This window comes from Nerophis lumbriciformis, linkage group LG27, assembly GCF_033978685.3.
Source record: "Nerophis lumbriciformis linkage group LG27, RoL_Nlum_v2.1, whole genome shotgun sequence".
Classification (NCBI taxonomy): domain Eukaryota; kingdom Metazoa; phylum Chordata; class Actinopteri; order Syngnathiformes; family Syngnathidae; genus Nerophis; species Nerophis lumbriciformis.
Genome location: NC_084574.2, coordinates 857,248 through 882,061, shown reverse-complemented (window position 1 = coordinate 882,061; position 24,814 = coordinate 857,248). Strand labels below are relative to the sequence as shown.

Sequence of the window (24,814 nt, the reverse complement as noted above, 5' to 3'; positions counted from 1 at the left end):
GAAGTCCCGCCTCCTGTGACCAATCCGCAGCCTCATTGGTTTCCATCCACGTCAATCAAACAGCCGCGTCGAGATTGTGCTCAAATAGAAACTCGTCATTTTTCATCTTTGCTTGAATTCTGCGGCTTCGTGTCTTCCAACAACACCTCTAGTCTTCACACATATTTCTTCCTCTAGTCTTCAGACATATTTGATATTTCACACCGGCGAGTGAGAGCTGGCGACGACAAAGACGTCCGAATCGCTCCTTTGTGGAGCTGAAACAAGGACGCTGGCTGGAATGAGCCGTGGAACGTCGAAAGAAGGTTGTTGTTTTCGCCACGAAGCGTCCGTCGCTCGTCCAAGCGTCGATGTGATTGTTGTGTGTTGGGACATCTGAGGAGACGCAAACATGATGTCGGGGAAACATTTCAAGGCTCAGGAGGTGAGCTGCTGCATCAAGTATTTCATCTTCGGCTTCAACATCATATTCTGGGTAAGTGCTCTTTGTCTTCACTTAGCATTCTCCCTTTAACACCTGAAGATGATGATGATGGTGTTTATGACGTCACATAGCATTCTCCTTTCAACACCTGATGATGATGGTGTTGTTTATGACGTCATTTAGCATTCTCCTTTCAACACCTGATGATGGTGTTGTTTATGATGTCACTTAGCATTCTCCCTTTAACACCTGAAGATGATGATGGTGTTTGTGAGTCACTTAGCATTCTCCTTTCAACACCTGATGATGATGATGATGTTGTTGTTGTTGTTTATGACGTCACTTAGCATTCTAGTTTTATTATTCTTCGGTCAATGGTCAACAAAATAAACAAACAGTTGTACATTCATGGATTGAAAATGAAAATGTTTCAGAGTGAAAAGGTTTAGGCTGAAGTTGAGCACTTATTGCGTCTAACCCTATAAACAATGTCAAGTACAAGATGAACTTCCCAAAATTATGAAATGTCCTTTGTACAACATATTATAAATACACATTATACACAACATAAACACAGTTCAATTATATACACATTAAAGGCATGTGACATATCCTTGTACACGTGTTAAACCTTTGTACCAATTTATATACTATATACAAACAATTATACTTCCATTATTATTTATATCCATCCATCCATCCATCATCTTCCGCTTATCCGAGGTCGGGTCGCGGGGGCAGCAACCTAAGCAGGGAAGCCCAGACTTCCCTCTCCCCAGCCACTTCGTCCAGCTCTTCCTGTGGGACCCCGAGGCGTTCCCAGGCCAGCCGGGAGACATAGTCTTCCCAACGTGTCCTGGGTCTTCCCCGTGGCCTCCTACCGGTCGGACGTGCCCGAAACACCTTCCTAGGGAGGCGTTCGGGTGGCATCCTGACCAGATGCCCGAACCACCTCATCTGGCTCCTCTCCATGTGGAGGAGCAGCGGCTTTACTTTGAGCTCCCCCCGAATGGCAGAGCTTCTCACCCTATCTCTAAGGGAGAGCCCCGCCACTCGGCGGAGGAAACTCATTTCGGCCGCTTGTACCCGTGATCTTGTCCTTTCGGTCATGACCCAAAGCTCATGACCATAGGTGAGGATGGGAACGTAGATCGACCGGTAAATCGAGAGCTTTGCCTTCCGGCTCAGCTCCTTCTTCACCACAACGGATCGATACAGCGTCCGCATTACTGAAGACGCCGCACCGATCCGCCTGTCGATCTCACGATCCACTCTTCCCCCACTCGTGAACAAGACTCCGAGGTACTTGAACTCCTCCACTTGGGGCAAGATCTCCTCCCCAACCCGGAGATGGCACTCCACCCTTTTCCGGGAGAGAACCATGGACTCGGACTTGGAGGTGCTGATTCCCATCCCAGTCGCTTCACACTCGGCTGCGAACCGATCCAGTGAGAGCTGAAGATCCTGGCCGGAGGAAGCCATCAGGACCACATCATCTGCAAATAGCAGTGACCTAATCCTGCAGCCACCAAACCAGATCCCCTCAACGCCTTGACTGCGCCTAGAAATTGTGTCCATAAAAGTTCAGAACAGAATGGGTGACAAAGGGCAGCCTTGGCGGAGTCCAACCCTCACTGGAAACGTGTCCGACTTACTGCCGGCAATGCGGACCAAGCTCTGACACTGATTATACAGGGAGCGAACTGCCACAATAAGACAGTCCGTTACCCCATACTCTCTGAGCACTCCCCACAGGACTTCCCGAGGGACACGGTCGAATGCCTTCTCCAAGTCCACAAAGCACATGTAGACTGGTTGGGCAAACTCCCATGCACCCTCAAGGACCCTGCCGAGAGTATAGAGCTGGTCCACAGTTCCACGACCAGGACCAAAACCACACTGTTCCTCCTGAATCCGAGGTTCGACTATCCGGCGTAGCCTCCTCTCCAGTACACCTGAATAGACCTTACCGGGAAGGCTGAGGAGTGTGTTCCCACGATAGTTGGAACACACATTTCATAATTTTGGGAAGTTCATCTTGTACTTGACATTGTTTATAGTGTTAGGCACAATAAGTGCTCAACTTCAGCCTAAACCTTTTCACTCTGCAACATTTTCAATCTATGAATGTACAACTGTTTGTTTATTTTGTTGACCAGTGACCGAAGAATAATAAACTAAACTAACCACCTGATGATGATGTTTTTATGATGTCACTTAGCATTCTCCCTTTAACACCTGATGATGATGATGTTGTTTATGATGTTTCCCACAGGATTATTCATCACTGCAACAAAGCTTGCATTTGCCTCCTCCATCTTTTCTTTCTCCTTTTTCCACTCTTGTTTACATCCCACCTCTTTAGTCCCCTCATACTAGCGTGTTTAAGGTACAATCAAGGTTTATATGCGGTAAAAAGGCACACATTTAGAGAAAAAAAATGTGCCTGGGGGGGCCAAGGTGTATGTGGGTATAAATTATATACAGTCGTGCTCATAAGTTGACATACCCTGGGAGAAGTTATCATTTCTTGGCCATTCTTCAGAGAATATGAATGATAACACAAAAACCTTTCTTCCACTCATGCTTAATGGTTGTGTGAAGCTATTTATTGGCAAACTTACTCTTTTTAAATCAAAACGACAAAAGAAAGTACCCAAATGACCCTGATCAAAAGTTGACATACCCCAGTGACTTTGATCTGATAACATGCACAAAAGTTGACACAAACAGGTTTGAATGGCTAATCAAGGTTCCAATCCTCACCTGTGACCTGTTTGTTTGTAATGAATGTGTGTGTATAAAAGGTCAGTGAGTTTGTGGGCGTCTGACAGACCATTGCATCTTTCATCCAGTGCTGCACACATGTTTCTGGACTCTTGAGTCATGGGGAAGGCAAAATAATTGTCAAAGGATCTGCGAGAAAAGGTAATTGAACTGCATAAAACAGGAAAGGGGTATAAAAAGATATCCAAGGAATTGAGAATGCCAATCAGCAGTGTTCAAACGCTGATTAAGAAGTGGAAAATGAGGGATTTGGGTAGACCAGCAAAGATTTCAGCCACAACAGCCAGGAAAATTGTTCGAGATGCAAAGAAAAATCCACAAATAACTTCAGCTGGAATACAGGACTATCTGAAAAATTGTGGTGTGACTGTTTGAAGATGCACAATAAGGAGGCACTTGAAGAAAAATGGGCTGCATGGTCGAGTCACCAGAAGAAAGCCATTTCTGCGCAAATGTCACAAAATATCCCGCTTACATTACGCCAAACAGCACAGAGACAATCCTCAAAACTTCTGGAACAAAGTCACTTGGAGTGATGGCTGTTTTGTAGAAAATTGTGAACTGTGGGAGAAATGTCAAGTAAGGCAAAACATGTTTTCCAACCAATCTTGTTAAAATTTTAAGATGTGTACCAAATTCTGTGATGGTCTGGCTAAACACACTAAAGTTACATCGGGTGTTTTGTACAGAACACTGAACTGTGGAAGAAATTTCAAGTTGGCCAAAACATGTTTTTCAACCAAATCTGCTAAAATGTTACAGACACATGCGTGTCGTTTGTCTAAAGGTCTGTACCCAATGATGTGACCATCACCCTAAAGATGAAGTAGGTGTTTTGAAGAACGGGCGGCGAATGGGGCGGCGTGGCGAAGTGGGAGAGAGGCCGTGCGCAACCCAAGGGTCCCTGGTTCAATCCCCACCTAGTACCAACCTCGTCATGTCCGTTGTGTCCTGAGCAAGACACTTCACCCTTGCTCCTGATGGGTGCTGGTTAGCGCCTTGCATGGCAGCTCCCTCCATCAGTGTGTGAATGTGTGTGTGAATGGGTAAATGTGGAAGTAGTGTCAAAGCACTTTGAGTACCTTGAAGGTAGAAAAGCGCTATACAAGTACAACCCATTTATTTATTTATTTATTTGAAGAACACATTGAGTAGTTTGAGAAATTACAAGTCGGGCAAAAACTTTTAATTTGACAAACATGTGCTTAAAGGTAAGTGCCCTAAATGTGCGTACCACATTTCATGGTGATCCAGCTAAACATTTGATTTGTAGAGAACATTTAGCTGTGTGAGAAATTTCAAGTCAGTCCTACTTATGGGGTCAAACTTTGGGGCTTTGTAACTGTCACCCGGTGGTGTATTTGTCAGGAGAATAATAGCCCAGGCAACATCGTAAGGGTCACGTTTTGCCACGTTTTTACCCTTTTGTGTGCAGTTTTTAGAAAGTCCACAAGTGTAAGATGTTCTTCTCCAGGAAGAATAGAGGGAAGTGATCAAATATTCTGTACCATGGAAGGTTTGTGGCATTTCTAAGCAGAATGTAATTCCCCCACCATGTTTGTGAGCTATTAAGTGTGTTTTAGCCAGGTGGATTCCTTCCAATGGAGGAGTCTCCTGCAAATGCAACAAACTGATATGAAAAGTATTCAGTGATGGATGATGCTCTCAGCGTGCGTCACAAGAATAACATGGTTTTTTTTTTTTTTGCTCTCCTTCCTATCTAGTTCCTTGGAGTGGCATTCCTCGCCATCGGGTTGTGGGCATGGAGCGAGAAGGTGGGCACAGAGGTTCAGTTCCAGTCTTTGCTGGTTTACACCCACTCAAATGTCTTTCTCTTCACTTCTTACTTGTGTGGAGGAGGAAACCTTTAGTGGGAAATAATCCAAACATTTGACAGTTCTAGAACATCATTGACTGTACAACGGCCACAGTTAAATCAGAGTAATATATCCTCAATGGATTGACTACGGTTTTCTAAACTTCTGTATCAGACAACGGGTTGTTCGCTAAAAAATCGCTAATTTGACATTTTACTAAATGTTTTCACAAAATGCTTTTGGTCAGATATGAAATGTAAAGAAGAGTTGTTTAATATGTATATCATTTGTAACAGAGATGGACTGGTTATCTGCGCCGATATTTGGCATTCTGAAGTAGGGCTGGGCGATATGGCCTTTTATTAATATGTGGATATTTATAGTCCGTGTCACCATACACCATATATATGTGGATATGTTTAGTCCATGTCACCATACACCATATACAGGTAAAAGCCAGTAAATTAGAATATTTTGAAAAACTTGATTTATTTCAGTAATTGCATTCAAAAGGTGTAACTTGTACATTATATTTATTCATTGCACACAGACTGATGCATTCAAATGTTTATTTCATTTAATTTTGATGATTTGAAGTGGCAACAAATGAAAATCCAAAATTCCGTGTGTCACAAAATTAGAATATTACTTAAGGCTAATACAAAAAAGGGATTTCTAGAAATGTTGGCCAACTGAAAAGTATGAAAATGAAAAATATGAGCATGTACAATACTCAATACTTGGTTGGAGCTCCTTTTGCCTCAATTACTGCGTTAATGCGGCGTGGCATGGAGTCCATGAGTTTCTGGCACTGCTCAGGTGTTATGAGAGCCCAGGTTGCTCTGATAGTGGCCTTCAACTCTTCTGCGTTTTTGGGTCTGGCATTCTGCATCTTCCTTTTCACAATACCCCACAGATTTTCTATGGGGCTAAGGTCAGGGGAGTTGGCGGGCCAATTTAGAACAGAAATACCATGGTCCGTAAACCAGGCACGGGTAGATTTTGCGCTGTGTGCAGGCGCCAAGTCCTGTTGGAACTTGAAATCTCCATCTCCATAGAGCAGGTCAGCAGCAGGAAGCATGAAGTGCTCTAAAACTTGCTGGTAGACGGCTGCGTTGACCCTGGATCTCAGGAAACAGAGTGGACCGACACCAGCAGATGACATGGCACCCCAAACCATCACTGATGGTGGAAACTTTACACTAGACTTCAGGCAACGTGGATCCTGTGCCTCTCCTGTCTTCCTCCAGACTCTGGGACCTCGATTTCCAAAGGAAATGCAAAATTTGCTTTCGTCAGAAAACATGACTTTGGACCACTCAGCAGCAGTCCAGCTGGTGTCGGTCCACTCTGTTTCCTGAGATCCAGTGTCAACGCAGCCGTCTACCAGCAAGTTTTAGAGCACTTCATGCTTCCTGCTGCTGACCTGCTCTATGGAGATGGAGATTTCAAGTTCCAACAGGACTTGGCGCCTGCACACAGCGCAAAATCTACCCGTGCCTGGTTTACGGACCATGGTATTTCTGTTCTAAATTGGCCCGCCAACTCCCCTGACCTTAGCCCCATAGAAAATCTGTGGGGTATTGTGAAAAGGAAGATGCAGAATGCCAGACCCAAAAACGCAGAAGAGTTGAAGGCCACTATCAGAGCAACCTGGGCTCTCATAACACCTGAGCAGTGCCAGAAACTCATGGACTCCATGCCACGCCGCATTAACGCAGTAATTGAGGCAAAAGGAGCTCCAACCAAGTATTGAGTATTGTACATGCTCATATTTTTCATTTTCATACTTTTCAGTTGGCCAACATTTCTAAAAATCCCTTTTTTGTATTAGCCTTAAGTAATATTCTAATTTTGTGACACACGGAATTTTGGATTTTCATTTGTTGCCACTTCAAATCATCAAAATTAAATGAAATAAACATTTGAATGCATCAGTCTGTGTGCAATGAATAAATATAATGTACAAGTTACACCTTTTGAATGCAATTACTGAAAGAAAACAAGTTTTTCAAAATATTCTAATTTACTGGCTTTTACCTGTATATGTGGATATGTTTAGTCCATGTCACCATACACCATATATATGTGGATATGTTTAGTCCATGTCACCATACACCATATATATGTGGATATTTAGCCTTAGCCTTGACAAATAAACAAATAAAGTGCACTTTTGTGCATGATGTCACACAAGATATTTCGATAAGTGTCAAATAAAAATGAGCTGCATAATAGGAAATCAAATAGTGTATGTCCTTCACTATGTGGTAAGTTCCTGCGGACGTTATCTCCTTCTGTTGTTGACTATTTGTTTCATACGGTGTTGATGTGGAAATGGTTGCTTGGGCATTTTGTTGGTGTGGCACCGAACGGAGATGTTGACATGCGGAGTTTCAAGCACTCTTCATTCTCTAGCGGGTGACTTTTCAAATGATGCTACGAATTAGCACCATTAGCTTTTTGAAGCAATGCTTTTGCCGCATACTTGACATATTACGGTTGTCTGTTCAACATCTTCCCGCTTGACGCCAAACCACCGCCAGATGATGTTTTTTTTGGGAATTAATTATTTCTCGTATTACCTCTCCATTAGCATCACAGCTAACGTTACCCATGCCGCTACCGCTCTGCTGGGCGAGGGCGTATGACGTTGCACGCGCGACAGTATGTGACGTATGTAAGAAGGTGCGCTTGTTTTATGTCTCTGTGAGAAGGAGAGACAAGAAAGAGTGAGTATAGTGTAATGCCCGCAGCTAAAAGCAACTGCGTGAGAAAGTATACTCCAATATCACCATATAGTCATTTTCTGTATCGCACAGAGACAAACCCGCGATATATCCAGTATATTCCATGTATCGCCCAGCCCTATTCTGAAGTACGTTTTTTTTTGGGTTTTTTTACAACACAGAACTACATCTTGGATACAATGTACAGTACAGGCCATACATTAGGACACACCTTCTCATTATAATGTGTTTTCTTTATTTCCATGACTATTTAAAGGCCTACTGAAATGCGATTTTCTTATTTAAACGGCGAGAGCAGGTCTATTCTATGTGTCATACTTGATCATTTCGCGATATTGCCATATTTTTGCTGAAAGGATTTAGTAGAGAACATTGACGATAAAGTTGGCAACTTTTGGTCGCTGCTAAAAAAGCCTTGCCTGTAGCGGAAGTAGCAGACGAGTAGCGTGACGTCACAGGTTGTGGAGCTCCTCACATCCGCACATTGTTTACAATCATGGCCACCAGCAGCGAGAGCCATTCGGACCGAGAAAGTGACGATTTCCCCATTAATTTGAGCGAGGATGAAAGATTCGTGGATGAGGAAAGTGAGAGTGAAGGACTAGAGGGCAGTGGGAGCCATTCAGATAGGGAAGATGCTGTGAGAGGCGGTTGGGACCTGATATTCAGCTGGGAATGACTAAAACTGTAAATAAACACAAGACATATATATACTCTATTAGCCACAACACAACCAGGCTTATATTTAATATGCCACAAATTAATCCCGCATAACAAACACCATCCATATAACCCGCCAATACAACTCAAACACCTGCACAACACACTCAATCCCACAGCCCAAAGTACCGTTCGCCTCCCCAAAGTTCATACAGCACATATATTTCCCCAAAGTTACGTACGTGACATGCACATAGCGGCACGCACGTACGAGCAAGCGATCAAATGTTTGGAAGCGTACTCACGGTACCGCGTCTGCGTATCCAACTCAAAGTCCTCCTGGTAAGAGTCTCTGTTGCCCCAGTTCTCCACAGGCCAATGGTAAAGCTTGACTGTCATCTTTCGGGAATGTAAACAATGAAACACCGGCCGTGTTTGTGTTGCTGCAGTCGGCCGCAATACACCGCTTCCCACCTACAGCTTTCTTCGTTGCTGTCTCCATTGTTCATTGAACAAATTGCAAAAGATTCACCAACACAGATGTCCAGAATACTGTGGAATTTTGCCATGAAAACAGACGACTTAATAGCTGGCCACCATGCTGTCCCAAAATGTCCTCTACAATCCGCGACGTCACGCGCTGACGTCATCATACCGAGACGGTTTCAGCAGGATATGTCGCGCGAAATTTAAAATTGGACTTTAGTAAACTAACCCGGCCGTATTGGCATGTGTTGCAATGTTAAGATTTCATCATTGATATATAAACTATCAGACTGCGTGGTCGGTAGTAGTGGCTTTCAGTAGGCCTTTACATTATAGATTGTCACATCAAAACTATGAATGAACACATGTGGAGTTATGTACTTAACAAAAAAAAAGGTGAAATAAGTGAAAACATGTTTTATATTGTAGTTTCTTCAAAATAGCCACCCTTTGCTCTGGTTACTGCTTTGCACACTCTTGGCATTCTCTCCATGAGCTTCAAACACACCTGTGAAGTGAAAACCATTTCAGGTGACCACCTCTTGAAGCTCATGGAGAGAATGCCAAGAGTGCGCAAAGCAGTAATCCATCTGTGGTCACCGAATCTGAGCAGAAAAGAAACGGCAGATCAACTGGTCTAAAAGGGGGGTCTATTTAAAGGCTAGAGCAGGGGTCGGCAACCCGCGGCTCTAGAGCCGCATGTGGTTCTTTAGCGCTCTCCGGAGCTTTTTCAAAAATGTATGAAAAATGGAAAAAGTTTAGGGGGAAAAAAAATAAATTTTGTTTTAATATGGTTTCTGTAGGAGGACCAACATGACACAAACCTCCCTAATTGTTACAAAGCACACTGTTTATATTAAACATGCTTCACTGATTCGAGTATTTGGCGAGCGCCGTTTTGTCCTACTAATTTTGGCAGTCCTTGAACTCACCTTATAGTTTGTTTACATGTATATCTTTCTGCGACTTTCTAGGACGTGTTTTATGCCACTTCTTTTTCTGTCTCATTTTGTCCACCAAACTTTTAACGTTGTGCATGAATCCACAAAGGTGAGTTTTGTTGATGTTATTGACTTGTGTGGAGTGCTAATCAGACATATTTGGTCACTGCATGACTGCAAGCTAATCGATGCTAACATGCTATTTAGGCTAGCTATATGTACATATTGCATCATTATGCCTCATTTGTAGCTATATTTGAGCTCATTTAGTTTCCTTTAAGTCATATTAATTCAAATTATATCTCATGACACACTATCTGTATGCAATATGGCTTTTCATTTTTTGCGGCTCCAGACAGATTTGTTTTTGTATTTTTGGTCCAATATGGCTCTTTCAACATTTTGGGTTGCTGACCCCTGGGCTAGAGTATACAAATGAGTTTTAAGATGGGACTTAAATGCTTCTACTGAGGTAGCATCTCTAACTGTTACTGCTAGAACATTCCAGAGTACTGGAGCCCCAATAGAAAACGCTCTATAGCCCGCAGACTTTTTTGGGGCTCTGGGAATCACTAAACTTTTACTGCAAATAAATATTAGCCCCAAATATCGATTATTGGCCTCTTTGACTACTAATAATCATGAAAAAAAACGCATCAGTAGATCTCTAATTAGTACAAACATTTTAGACGTCAGAAAATGTTTTTTTTCAAAATAAATAATGATCTTTTATTTTAACAATCAAAGCAATTTCTGGACAGTAAACAAGTCGAGACGGGATCAACCCCCCTTTGCTGGTGACAGCCAAGTACTGCACTTTATTTTGTACCAATTGCCTCAAAATGATCCCATTCCACATATTTGACATCATTTTTAATAACCATTTAATCCAACATGACCAGCTACAGTGATTTAGTTCCTTTCTGGTACATTTTTTGGGGGTGGTACTAACAAAAAACTCTTTTTATTACCCCACCAGGGTGTTCTGTCCAACATCTCATCCATAACTGACCTGGGGGGCTTCGATCCAGTCTGGCTCTTCCTGATGGTCGGCGGCGTGATGTTCGTTCTGGGATTCGCCGGTTGCATCGGAGCGCTGCGGGAGAACTCCTTTCTGCTCAAATTTGTATGTCACTACATCATACAGCTGAGCCCGTTCAAGTCCACCCCAGTTTAATGAGCGTAACCAAAGCTGCAATCAACAAATATTTTGATAGTTGACTAGTCTTTGACTTTTTTAACATTTAGTCGTACACCTTTTTAAGTGGCTCTAATTTGCCATCAGCTTTTAAATTCAGCTTTACGGGCTCTTATTATGATTTTTTGCTACATTTTAAAACACTTATTTGTGGTCTAAATCAGTTCTAAACCTTTTTAAATGATTCATTTTACTTTGATTTTAATCGTATTCAATAATTGTATCTAATTGTCCAATGATATGAAAGCATGTGTTAGTCACAAAGATTATGATCAAGGCTTATGTCAGGCTCATTAGTATCAAATAAACACAATAGAAGGGACTCATAAAAAAAATCAACAGATGAAAAATAAACGTACATACAATTATGCAGTGCTAAAATTAGTACCGGTAAGTTCTAACTAAATAAGTAATGAAAAATAAGTAGAAAAAGCAATTTATTTCGAATATTGCATGTGCATGCTCCAATGCTGCAGCTGAACTAAAATGCTGTTGGAATGTACAAAGAATGTAGAAATGATTTCAATGGAGATACAGTGGGGCAAAAAAGTATTTAGTCAGCCACCAATTGTGCAAGTTCTCCCACTTTAAATGATGACAGAGGTCTGTAATTGTCATCATAGGTACACTTCAACTGTGAGAGACAGAATGTGAAAAAAAATCCAGGAATTCACATTGTAGGATTTTTAAATAATTTATTTGTAAATTATGGTGGAAAATAAGTATTTGGTCAATAACAAAAATTCAACTCAATACTTTGTAATATAACCTTTGTTGGCAATAACAGAGGTCAAACGATTACTATAGGTCTTTACCAGGTTTGCACACACAGTAGCTGGTATTTTGGCCCATTCCTCCATGCAGATCTTCTCGAGAGCAGTGATGTTTTGGGGCTGTCGCCGAGCAACACGGACTTTCAACTCCCTCCACAGATTTTTTATGGGGTTGAGGTCTGGAGACTGGCTAGGCCACTCCAGGACTTTCAAATGCTTCTTACGGAGCCACCCCTTTGTTGCCCGGGTGGTGTGTTTGGGATCATTGTCATGCTGGAAGACCCAGCCACGTTTCATCTTCAAAGCTCTCACTGATGGAAGGAGGTTTTGTCTCAAAATCTCACGATACATGGCCCCATTCATTCTTTCCTTAACACGGATCAGTCGGCCTGTCCCCTTAGCAGAAAAACAACCCCAAAGCATGATGTTTCCACCCCCAAGCTTCACAGTAGGTGTGGTGTTCTTGGGATGCAACTCAGTATTCTTCTTCCTCCAAACACGACGAGTTGAGTTTATACCAAAAAGTTCTATTCTGGTTTCATCTGACCACATGACATTCTCCCAATCCTCTGCTGTATCATCCATGTGCTCTCTGGCAAACTTCAGTCTGGTGCAGGTCTACAATTCTTTTCCTGGTGTCCTTCGACAGCTTTTTGGTCTTGGCCATAGTGGAGTTTGGAGTCTGACTGTTTGAGGCTGTGGACAGGTGTCTTTTATACAGATAACGAGTTCAAACAGGTGCCATTAATACAGGTAACAAGTGGAGGACAGAAGAGCTTCTTAAAGAAGAAGTTACAGGTCTGTGAGAGCCAGAGATCTTCCTTGTTTGAAGTGACCAAATACTTATTTCCCACCATAATTTACAAATAAATTCTTTAAAATTCCTACAATGTGAATTCCTGCATTTTTTTTCACATTCTGTCTCTCACAGTTGAAGTGTACCTATGATGAAAATTACAGACCTCTGTCATCATTTTAAGTGGGAGAACTTGCACAATCGGTTGCTGACTAAATACTTTTTTGCCCCACTGTATACTTTGATTGTAAGAATGAACTAAAATGCTAGTGGAATGTAGAAATGGTTTGAAGGTTGGAATAGTTTTAAAAGTGAAAAAATGATTTAAAAGGTGAAGAGCAGAAGCTGTACTGAAATGTAGTATGAATCTTGAAGTACAACATTTTGGTATAATTAGAAAAGTTTGCATACTTCCAGGACGGTATATTAATTTTAGCTTTAAATATAGAAAAAGAGCTAAAATGCGAGCATAAAAAGTTAGCATGCTGACGGGGGAATAGATAGCAAACTTCTAAGATGGCACCAAGTAACAAAATCCATGGTTACTAGGTTAAAAGTAGGAAATTAGCTAGTATGTGACATGCTAACAGTCAATGTTAGCACGTCAATGTTAGCATTTAACATGTTAACATTAGCATACTAACGGGAACATCCAGCGTATTTATAAGATGGCGCCAAGTAACACGATCCATGATTATTAGGTTAAAAAGTACGAAATTAGCTAATATGCTAGCATAAAATGTTAAAATGCTAATGTTTGCATGCTAATTGTGGAACAGCTAGCACCCTTTTAAGATGGCATTTAAGCAATGGAGTGCATGCCTATTCGGTTAACAAGTACAACGTTTGCCAAAATGCTAGCATAAAACGTTAGCATGCTAATTGTAACATTAGCATTTATTAGGAAAAAAGAATAAAGGTTATGGCGAGCAAATAAATCATTTATTTCAACTGTTGGACTTATTACGTGTGTTTTATCCCATTACTCAATTCATCGATAGATACCGGACTACTAAAACAATGGAAATTGAAACAAAACAAGAAGTGCAAGTTAATAATTCTAACAGACATTTGTAAAGGTGTTAGCATATTTGCATATAAATAACGCTTGCTTGATTACATTACAAATAAGCACGAAAACATTCCTACATACATCATACATGGGACAGTTTAGTCAGTAAGAATTGTTTTAGTTGTATTGTAAAACTTCCTATCATTGCTTGGAGTGAAATGCTATGAACGGTTATACTGCCGGTTCAAGGCATTAAACCAGGAAGTAGTTTATTAGTTTAGTTTATTATTTCTTCGGTCAGTGATCAACAGAATAAACAAACAGTTTTACATAAACAAATACATTCATAAATTGAAAATGTTGAGCACTTATTGCGCCTAACCCTATAAACAATGTCAAATACAAGATGAGCTTCCAAAAATTGTAAAATTTCCTTTGCACAACATATTATAAATACACCTTGTACACAACATAAACACTGTTCAATTATATACACAGTAAAGGCATGTGAAATATCCTTGTACACCTTTGTACCAATTATATACTATATACAAACAATTATACTTCCATTATTATTTACATCCCACATTTAGTTTGTAATTAACATTGATCATAGTATTAACCACTGTGTTGATTCAAGAGTGATATATTTTTCCAAGACATTGGTCTTAAAGTGTTTTTTAAATGTGTGACTGGAACTGGAACATTTTAAGGAATCATCCAAACTGTTCCACAGATGAACCCATTTGTAACCTGCAGTTAACAAACTCATCCAAAAGACTGCACCATTCCACAAACAATAACACACCTTTTCAGCGTTTCTGTCGGTGTAATATGAAAACCATTTGTTGAATACAAAAGATTATGGCTCTTAGCGAAGAAAAATCCATAAATTAGCAGCACCGCTTTAATAAGATGCAGGGTTTAAAGCGTTGGAAAAAAAGTAACTGCTTATAATCCGGAAAATACGGTATAAAACAAACTTTCGTTACTGAAATCCTTTATTTTCGCCCATTGTACTTATGTCTCTGGCAACTAAATATGCAAGCAGTAGGTATTTTTGTTTATGTAAACAACCGCTTATGTCTGCCTGGGTCAGCCAGTCCGCGAGATGTCGACTTAAACGGGTTCCACTGGACTGGTGTTGAAGACAATGGGTTTCAGAGATGTTGTTTGTGTGGTCAGTTCTCAGTGTTCCTGGGTATCATCTTCTTCCTGGAACTAACAGCAGGAGTCCTGGCCTTTGTCTTCAAAGACTGGATCAAGGACCAGCTCAACTTTTTCATCAACAACAACATCCGGGCCTACAGGGACGACATAGATCTGCAGAACCTAATCGACTTCACCCAAGAATATGTGAGCTTGAGCTCGGCTTTGACTCTCATTGGAGTCGACCGGCTGTTTATCTTGTCTGCAAGTTATGCTGACCTCGTTGCAGTGGGAGTGCTGCGGAGCTTTCGGAGCCGACGACTGGAATTTGAACGTCTACTTCAACTGCACGGATTCTAACCCGAGTCGAGAGAGGTGCGGCGTGCCCTTTTCCTGCTGCACCAAAGATCCAGCGGTATGTCTGGCTCATTTCCCACACCTTTCCTGCCCCTTTCCCTTTGAAACATTCTTGCAGACATACTGTACAGTCGTGCCTTTCCTGGCCGGCAGAAATATTTAGACGGCTTGTGGGCTTTCTGCTGGAGAATGTAAAGCTCCTCCCAGTTGCAGATAGTTTGGTTATCTGTGTTCTGGGAACTTTCAACAGGACATCCAGGCTGTTTAGTCCTTTCACTCTCAGCACGGTCGGTGTGACTGAAAGAAGGAATTTTTGTCCCCTGCTAATATGGTGACAGTACTTGTTCTGCTTGCTGACAAAGGACATTTAGCACAAAATATAACAAAGCAGGACTTGCTATTTTAGGTGTTATCCTAGCACACACAGCTTGTACATAAAACAAACACAAAGTGGTACCTTAACTTAACCTTAAAGGGGAACTTTTTTTGGAATCGTTCATAATCATTATGAACGACACGACGGCGGATTGATATGTTAATGCATATAAATATTAAATAAATTGGATCAAAAGTCTGCTTACCATGGAGCCTACGGAAAACGTTCAATTCTGCCTATAAAGCCCTTTAAAAAAGCATCCAAACACCTCCGTTAGGTTTATATGTCATGTAGTAACATTCATAATAACATGTCATATATACATGATGTAAGTATATATGTCATGTAGTAACATTCATAATAACATGTAATATATACATGATGTAAGTATATATGTCATGTAGTAACATTCATAACAACATGTAATATATACATGATGTAAGTATATATGTCATGTAGTAACATTCATAATAACATGTAATATATACATGATGTAAGTATATATGTCATGTAGTAACATTCATAATAACATGTAATATATACATGATGTAAGTATGTATGTCATGTAGTAACATTCATAATAACATGTAATATATACATGATGTAAGTATATATGTCATGTAGTAACATTCATAATAACATGTAATATATACATGATGTAAGTATATATGTCATGTAGTAACATTCATAATAACATGTAATATATACATGATGTAAGTATATATGTCATGTAGTAACATTCATAATAACATGTAATATATACATGATGCAAGTATATGTCATGTAGTAACATTCATAATAACATGTAATATATACATGATGTAAGTATATATGTCATGTAGTAACATTCATAACAACATGTAATATATACATGATGTAAGTATATATGTCATGTAGTAACATTCATAATAACATGTAATATATACATGATGTAAGTATATATGTCATGTAGTAACATTCATAATAACATGTAATATATACATGATGTAAGTATATATGTCATGTAGTAACATTCATAATAACATGTAATATATACATGATGTAAGTATATATGTCATGTAGTAACATTCATAATAACATGTAATATATACATGATGTAAGTATATATGTCATGTAGTAACATTCATAATAACATGTAATATATACATGATGCAAGTATATGTCATGTAGTAACATTCATAATAACATGTAATATATACATGATGTAAGTATATATGTCATGTAGTAACATTCATAACAACATGTAATATATACATGATGTAAGTATATATGTCATGTAGTAACATTCATAATAACATGTAATATATACATGATGTAAGTATATATGTCATGTAGTAACATTCATAATAACATGTAATATATACATGATGTAAGTATGTATGTCATGTAGTAACATTCATAATAACATGTAATATATACATGATGTAAGTACATATGTCATGTAGTAACATTCATAATAACATGTAATATATACATGATGTAAGTATATATGTCATGTAGTAACATTCATAATAACATGTAATATATACATGATGTAAGTATATATGTCATGTAGTAACATTCATAATAACATGTCATATATACATGATGTAAGTATATATGCCATGTAGTAACATTTAATATTTACGCACTAATTTAAAAAACGTAAGAGCCAATAAACATAATAAAACATCACTTACTGTACAATGTCTGCTGTCATTATGATGCAGACTGCTAGGATGTTCATCTATTTCCATTTTGATTAAAAATGTATCATAATCCTGGGGGGGGCAAGCGCTTTTTGTGTCGTCCTCATCAGGTCCAGGTCCGAAAGGGCTGTCAAAGTTTCCCAACTTGTTGAATTATATCCTTAGCCATCTACTCTCCAGGTGAGAGGTATGATTTATGATCTACAATAAACTTGCAGGGAGCAGGGAAGCGAGGAAGCAGCAGACCACTTCATGATGTAAACATGGGAAATGATCACATCACCGCTATAAATACTTCATCTGTGTTAGCACTTAGAATAATATCACTAATACTTATTAGTATTTGAGTCATAAAATGTAAATTGATTATTGTTGGCTCTTTTTGAGTTGTGAATCTATGTCCACAACCTTCTACTATCCAGGTGAGGGGCATGATTTATCATCTAGAATTAACTTTCACCAACTCAGAGGGGATACAGCAGCTCATTGGCTCAGCGTGTCAATAGTTTGCTCTCTGGGGTCACGGCGCCGCTAAAAATATATTGTTTGCGTTAGTGCTTATTATAACAATATTGCTAATACTTGGTTAATATCCAGTTAATGAGATGTAAATGAAGTATTGTTGGTGGTTTTTAGAGGGCTAATGGTTGTAGGGAATAGTCTACAACCATTAGCTCGTACTTGCTGTATTTTATGACTTAGAATGCATACAAAAAGAAAGAAACGTGTTGTTGTCTTACATAGGGATTGGGAATGATAGGCAAAATGTCCCCTTAAAGCAGTGGTTCTCAAACTTTTTTTGTCATCCCCCACTTTGGACAAGGGGGAGTTTTCAAGCCCCACCTGCCCCCATCGCTCCAACAGAGCGCTAATGCCAAGCTTTAACATTTTCAAATTTATTGAACATCAAGTTGTATACATTCAAACTCAATAACATAAAATAACATCAAGTCCAATGATAAATAAAATAACTGTGCAGCTGTGGTACAACTTGCATCAAGTTCAATAATAAATAAAATAACTTCCATCAAGTTCAATAATAAATAAAACAAAAGTGTTATAACTTGCATCAAGTTCAATAATAAATCAAAAAAAGTGTTATAACTTGCATCACGTTCAATAATAAATAAAAAAAAGTGTTATAACTTGAATCAAGTTCAATAATAAATCAAATAAGTGTTATAACTTGCATCAAGTTCAATAATAAATCAAAAAAAGTGTTATAACTTGCATCACGTTCAATAATAAATCAAAAAAAGTGTTATAACTTGAATCAAGTTCAATAATAAATCAAAAAAAGTGTTATAACTTGAATCAAGTTCAATAATAAATCAAAAAAAGTGTTATAACTTGCATCAAGTTCAATAATAAATCAAATAAAAGTGTTATAACTTGCATCAAGTTCAATAATAAATCAAATAACTTGCATCAAGTTCAATAATAAATCAAAAAAAGTGTTATAACTTGCATCAAGTTCAATAATAAATAAAACAAAAGTGTTATAACTTGCATCAAGTTCAATAATAAAATCAAAAAAAGTGTTATAACTTGCATCAAGTTCAATAATAAATCAAATAACTTGCATCAAGTTCAATAATAAATACAATAAAAGTGCCACTTTGCAATCTTTGCAAAAAAAAAAAGGAGGAGCTATGCATTTGGCAAGACAGGGCAAGTGACAGCACTTTTCCCCGGGAGAGCCACCTTGCTTCACTGTGAAACAGCACGGCTGTATGATCAACTCCCATTTCCTCACACAGTGCAGAGAACAGTCGCACTTTCAGTGGTCGTGTTTTGATCAAATTTACCGCGCTCACAACATCTGTTAAAACCTCATTGAGTTCGGGGCTGAGCTGCTTTGACGCGAGTGCTTCCCGGTGAATGACACAGTGTGTGCCCGTCACATTTTTGTTTCTCTGCAGGCGCTGGCTCTGGCTCGACGACCTTTGAGGTGCGAGTCACAAATGTATATATTTGTGTAATTGTGGTCCACACATTAGCCTGCTACCAATCCGCGCGAAAGTTTGTTCCGCTTAGCCCCGCCCCCATTAGTTACTGTTGCTATGTCTGTCAAACTTTCGCTCGTACCGAGAAATATAAAGCCTACAGTAAAAATAAGTACCGGTAATTTCCATTTATTTATATAGCGGATTTCACAGACAGAATCACAAAGTGATTTACAGTGTGTATAGAAAATGAAAGCATAGTAAAAAAAATAATCTAAGAATATAATAATAAAAAAAATTTTTTAATGGAAATTTCCTCCCGTTCCTCGCGCCCCACCTGTCATGTCTCTATTCCCCACCAGTGGGGCGCGCCCCACACTTTGAGAAACGCTGCCTTAAAGAGTGTTTTGAGAAAAGAGCCGATTCTCTGCAAATTGCTATGCAAATATTTGAGTTCCAAGCATTCCATCACTTGGCAAAGCAAATGTCCCAGTGAAGCCTCCCCAAAACATCTGGTCCTACTCGCCAACACTAGCTTGCAACTAGAAAGAGTCATAACGCTGCGATCCAACAAAGGGAGAGAAAACAAACGTGAGTGTGAAGGACAGTGCTGAGAAGAAGGCGTGGATGATATTCATTGAATTAAAGAGTGGAATCATGAAAAACATGACATATGGTGTAGCTAACTAACCTGGCGAAGCAGCAGCACTGCTAGTCTCCACCATACTGAAGCAGAATGAGTCTAATGCCAGCCAAGGATGTTAAAATGTCTAAACAGCGGTCATTTATCCATGAAAATATGGAGAAGCTGGAAGGTGGTACTGTTGAAATCCACTCTCTAAGGTAAATATTGTACAAACCCCGTTTCCATATGAGTTGGGAAATTGTGTTAGATGTAAATATAAACGAAATACAATGATTTGCAAATCCTTTTCAAGCCATATTCAGTTGAATATGCTACAAAGACAACATATTTGATGTTCAAACTCATAAACTTTATTTTATTTTTTTGCAAATAATAATTAACTTAGAATTTCATGGCTGCAACACGTGCCAAAGTAGTTGGGAAAGGGCATGTTCACCACTGTGTTACATGGCCTTTCCTTTTAACAACACTCAGTAAAGGTTTGGGAACTGAGGAGACACATTTTTGAAGCTTCTCATTCTTGCTTGATGTACAGCTTAAGTTGTTCAACAGTCCGGGGGTCTCCGTTGTGCTATTTTAGGCTTCACATTTTCAATGGGAGACAGGTCTGGACTACAGGCAGGCCAGTCTAGTACCCGCACTCTTTTACTATGAAGCCACGTTGATGTAACACGTTGTCATGACTGGGTCTTGGGTGTGTGCTTTTCCGGGATGCAACCGGCGAGACGGTAATGAAGGTACATGATTTATTTATTTATTATCAAAAAAAGGAATAAATGAAAGCGCGCACAGTGGCGGAGAATAAACTATGAAACCAAAAGACTATAGCAAAAAAGTACAAATGAAAAGCACGCACAGTGGCGGAGAACAAACTATGAAAAACAAAAAGACTATAAACATGGAACAAAAACTTACTTGACTTGGACAAAAATAGTTGCATGAAGAATGGACATGGGAAGAAGTGCCAGGCATGGACAGAGCATAAATGTGGTGAGGTCGTCAGAAAGACAAACTGAAAAACACTGAACTTAAATACTACAGACATGATTAACGAAAACAGGTGCGTGACTCAAGACGTGAAACAGGTGCGTGACGTGACAGGTGAAAACTAATGGGTTGCTATGGTGACAATCAAGAGTGCACAATGAGTCCAAACGTGGAACAGGTGAAACTAATGGGGTAATCATGGAAACAAGACAAGGGAGTGAAAATACAGAAACTAAAGAGTCCTATAACTAAACAAAACATGACTTAAAACAAAACATGATTACACAGACATGACACACGTGGCTTGGCATTGTCTTGCTGAAATAAGCAGGGGCGTCCATGGTAACGTTGCTTGGATGGCAACATATGTTGCTCCAAAACCTGTATGTACCTTTCAGCATTAATGGTGCCTACACTGATGTGTAAGTTACCCATGTCTTGGCCACTAATACACCCCCATACCATCACACATGCTGACTTTTGCACTTTGCGCCTAGAACAATCCAGATGGTTCTTTTCCTCTTTGGTCCGGAGGACACGACGTCCACAGTTTTCCAAAAACAATTTGAAATGTGGACTCGTCAGACCACAGAACACTTTTCCACTTTGTATCAGTCCATCTTAGATGAGCTCAGGCCCAGTGAAGCCGACGGCGTTTCTGGGTGTTGTTGATAAACGTTTTTCGCCTTGCATAGGAGAGTTTTAACTTGCACTTACAGATGTAGCGACCAACTGTAGTTACTGACAGTGGGTTTCTGAAGTGTTCCTGAGCCCATGTGGTGATATCCTTTACACACTCATGTCGCTTGTTGATGCAGTACAGCCTGAGGGATCGAAGGTGTCGGAGGCAGATATTTACATATACCGGTATCCGAATTTAAGTATTACTTCTTTTATTTCATAGTCATATTTGAAAACAGCTCGTGTTTTTCCATTTGTTCTCTTTCTGTTTGTCTGCAAGTAAACTGTGTGTGTTAACCTTGAAGCTTTGGAATGTTAGAAAGAGCGATAATGGGCATTTGTTTTGGCTAGAGAGACATGACTGCCAGGGACTTAAGTGGGGAGAGGGTTTGGTCGGGGGGGGGCAGACCATCTTGGCGACGCATTTGAATGTTCTATGCTGGACTGGTCTAAATGTATATGCAAAGCTTTGCAAATATATTACAAAATACCCATTCTGTCTCTGGTGGTTTTTCAACTCAGCTTTAAGTGTCGTAAAGAGCTTGGGAGCGACTTGTGACTTGAATTCCCTGGGAGGAACAACTGGTCCAAAACGCAACAAAGGTCACGGGCTTAGCTGCTTACGTGCAGTGATTTCTCCACATTCTCTGAACCCTTTGATGATATTATGCACCATAGATGGTGAAATCCCTAAATTCCTTGCAATAGCTGCTTGAGAAAGGTTTTTCTTAAACTGTTCAACAATTTGCCTGTTGGTTTTTCCAACCATCAGATACTAAAATTCTCCTAGTTTTGTAACTTGAGCTCTTCATACACTCACCACTCAAGGTGCACACTAACATCTACTCATGGTCTTGGCTTCTCAGGAGGACGTCATCAACACTCAGTGTGGGTACGACATCAGAACTAAATCGGTGAGTCACTTTCATCCAAGTATGAGTTGCTTTAAAGAAGGTGGTTGCACTTGGTGAGCTCCTGCAAAACGTATAGTGATGTCATCAGGTACTCCACCCTCCTCAGCACAATATCCTCCTTTCAGCCCACAGCAGCTGGATGGCGGTCAGTCAGTACGACGTGCTATTTATTACTCATGCTGCAGCAATGCGGTGGGAGTTGAAGCCCCTCCCCTCCCCCCCACCCCGGTCATTAGCTTTGGCCCTCACTCTTAGCATAATAGTGAGGAAAAGCCTAAAGAAGGAAAACTCCACTCACCGTTTGCAACAACCTTGTGACATTAGCCCTGCACTGTGAGAATGTATGTTTTGGTCTTTCCAGGACTCTGAGCAGAGGACTTTCATCTACATTAAAGGCTGCGTGCCACAGTTTGAGAAGTGGCTGCAAGACAACCTGACGGTGGTGGCGGGCATCTTTATCGGGATTGCACTATTACAAGTGAGACGCACTTCCTGTCGCGCCGCCGTCGGCCGTCGTCTGACGTGTGTTTGTTCTTCTCGGTTTCCTTTAGATTTTTGGCATCTGCCTCGCACAAAATCTGGTGAGCGACATTGAAGCAGTCAGAGAGAGTTGGTGAGTTGATCTTCTTGTCTGAAGTGTACCGTGGACTTATACCACGCCAACTTGATTTATAAAGCCCTTTAAAAGCAACCAAGGTGAAAAACAAAGTGCTGTACAACAAAAGCACATCAGACAAGACAGACTGAAACATGTCATTTAAAGCAGGGCTTCTTCACCTTTTTGACCGAGGGCCCAACTTTTCCACTACAGATATTAACACTGAATTAGTCATCTTATTCTTGATTTTAATATGTGTGTGTGTGTGTGTGTGTGTGTGTGTGTGTGTGTGTGTGTGTGTGTGTGTGTGTGTGTGTGTGTGTGTGTGTGTGTGTGTGTGTGTGTGTGTGTGTGTGTGTGTGTGTGTGTGTGTGTGTGTGTGTGTGTGTGTGTGTGTATTTATGTACATGTAGCTCCAGCTGTTCATGCCAATGTTTTCTGACCCTTCGCTAATTAGAGATCGTTTGATTTTGTAGAGCACACAACACCTAAACTAGTTAGATGAGTCATTTACTGTTAAGGTTTACAGGGGAGATGACGGCAACAGACACTAGATGGCAGTAATGTTCAATGATTTATTATATGTAGTAATATATATAATAATAAACAACACTAAATATACGAACTAAGGAAATGGAGTGTGGCAAAATCCAAGAGTGTGTATGGTGTAAGACTATGTGTAGTATTTAACTGAGGTGTGCGTTACCAAGTGTTGAACGAGAGATGAGGAAGTCCAGGGGAAGAGGGGAATCCGTGTCCAAGCGGGAGGTCGAGATCCAAGGAGCAGTCCGAAAAGCAGGGGAACGACGACGAAAAATGACGAGACACACAGCAACGTCAAAACACAGGAACGGAGGTCTGCAGTAGGATGATACGACAATGAAACACGGAAGGGAAAACAGACAGAGAGAACAGTATTGCATCAAGCAGGATGATCGCTTACTATACGCCAACAGATGATTATAATCCGGCCCCGGCATGCCAAGATGTCCAGGCTTATGAAGGCAGCTCCTTCATTCCAGGCAGGTGTGATGATTGCCGGCAAGTGATTGCAGCTGGCGGCAGCTGCAGGGCGGAGACGCGCGCGGCGCGTCCGTGGATGTGCGCCACAGTCGTGGGCGTGTCCCGCGGTGCTTGCAGCGCGCAAGGATGAGGACGCATTCCAATGCGCCCTGGCCGTGACATTTACAGTACATGTCATCCTGCTGGACCTGTGTGAAGTTGCCCCCCCCCCCCCCCCCCCCCCCCTTCTTAACATTGCCAATATTAAAATAACTGCCAATTTGTTTGTACTGTAAAAAGCTTAGTTTGTGCTATTAAGGTTTTTAAGTTTTTGTAAAATACATTTTCTGAGTAGTTGTCAGGACTTGGACTATGGCGTGGTTTGTTCTCCCGAGGTGCAAATGATTTGGACCAGATATGACGTGCAGGTGAATACATATTTAATTTAATATTATCAAAAAAAGAACAAACGAAAAGCGCGCCCAATGGCGGAGGTACAAAACTTGGCTAATGAAAACAAAACTTGCACATAGGCAGAAACTGTGAACAATGAAACAAAAACGTACTTGGCATGGGACTGTGAGCATGGCTTGAGAGGATAAAGTGTGCAGAGCATAAATGCGGATGTCGCCAGAAAGACAAACTGAAAACAATGAACTTAAATACTACATACATGATTAGTGAAAACAGGTGCGTGACGCAAAATGTGAAACAGGTGCGTGACGTGACAGGTGAAAACTAATGGTTGCTATGGTGACAAAACAAACAAAAGTGCACAAAAAGTCCAAAAACAAAACCAAACATGACTAAAACAAAACATGATCAC

General features: G+C 40.3%; 1 protein-coding gene across 1 annotated transcript in view; it reads left to right on the top strand.

The window, feature by feature from the left end:
• The first annotated feature begins 214 nt into the window (after positions 1-214).
• LOC133570256 (tetraspanin-5) overlaps positions 215-24,814 on the top strand; it is a 28,501-nt gene continuing 3,901 nt past the window's right edge. The window contains exons 1-8 of the mRNA XM_061923076.2: positions 215-475; positions 4,936-4,986; positions 10,845-10,991; positions 14,830-15,000; positions 15,083-15,208; positions 22,341-22,388; positions 22,750-22,866; positions 22,940-23,001. Coding sequence (XP_061779060.1) covers positions 392-475; positions 4,936-4,986; positions 10,845-10,991; positions 14,830-15,000; positions 15,083-15,208; positions 22,341-22,388; positions 22,750-22,866; positions 22,940-23,001 — 806 coding nt within the window. The 5' untranslated portion in view covers positions 215-391. The remainder of the gene's footprint in view (positions 476-4,935; positions 4,987-10,844; positions 10,992-14,829; positions 15,001-15,082; positions 15,209-22,340; positions 22,389-22,749; positions 22,867-22,939; positions 23,002-24,814) is intronic.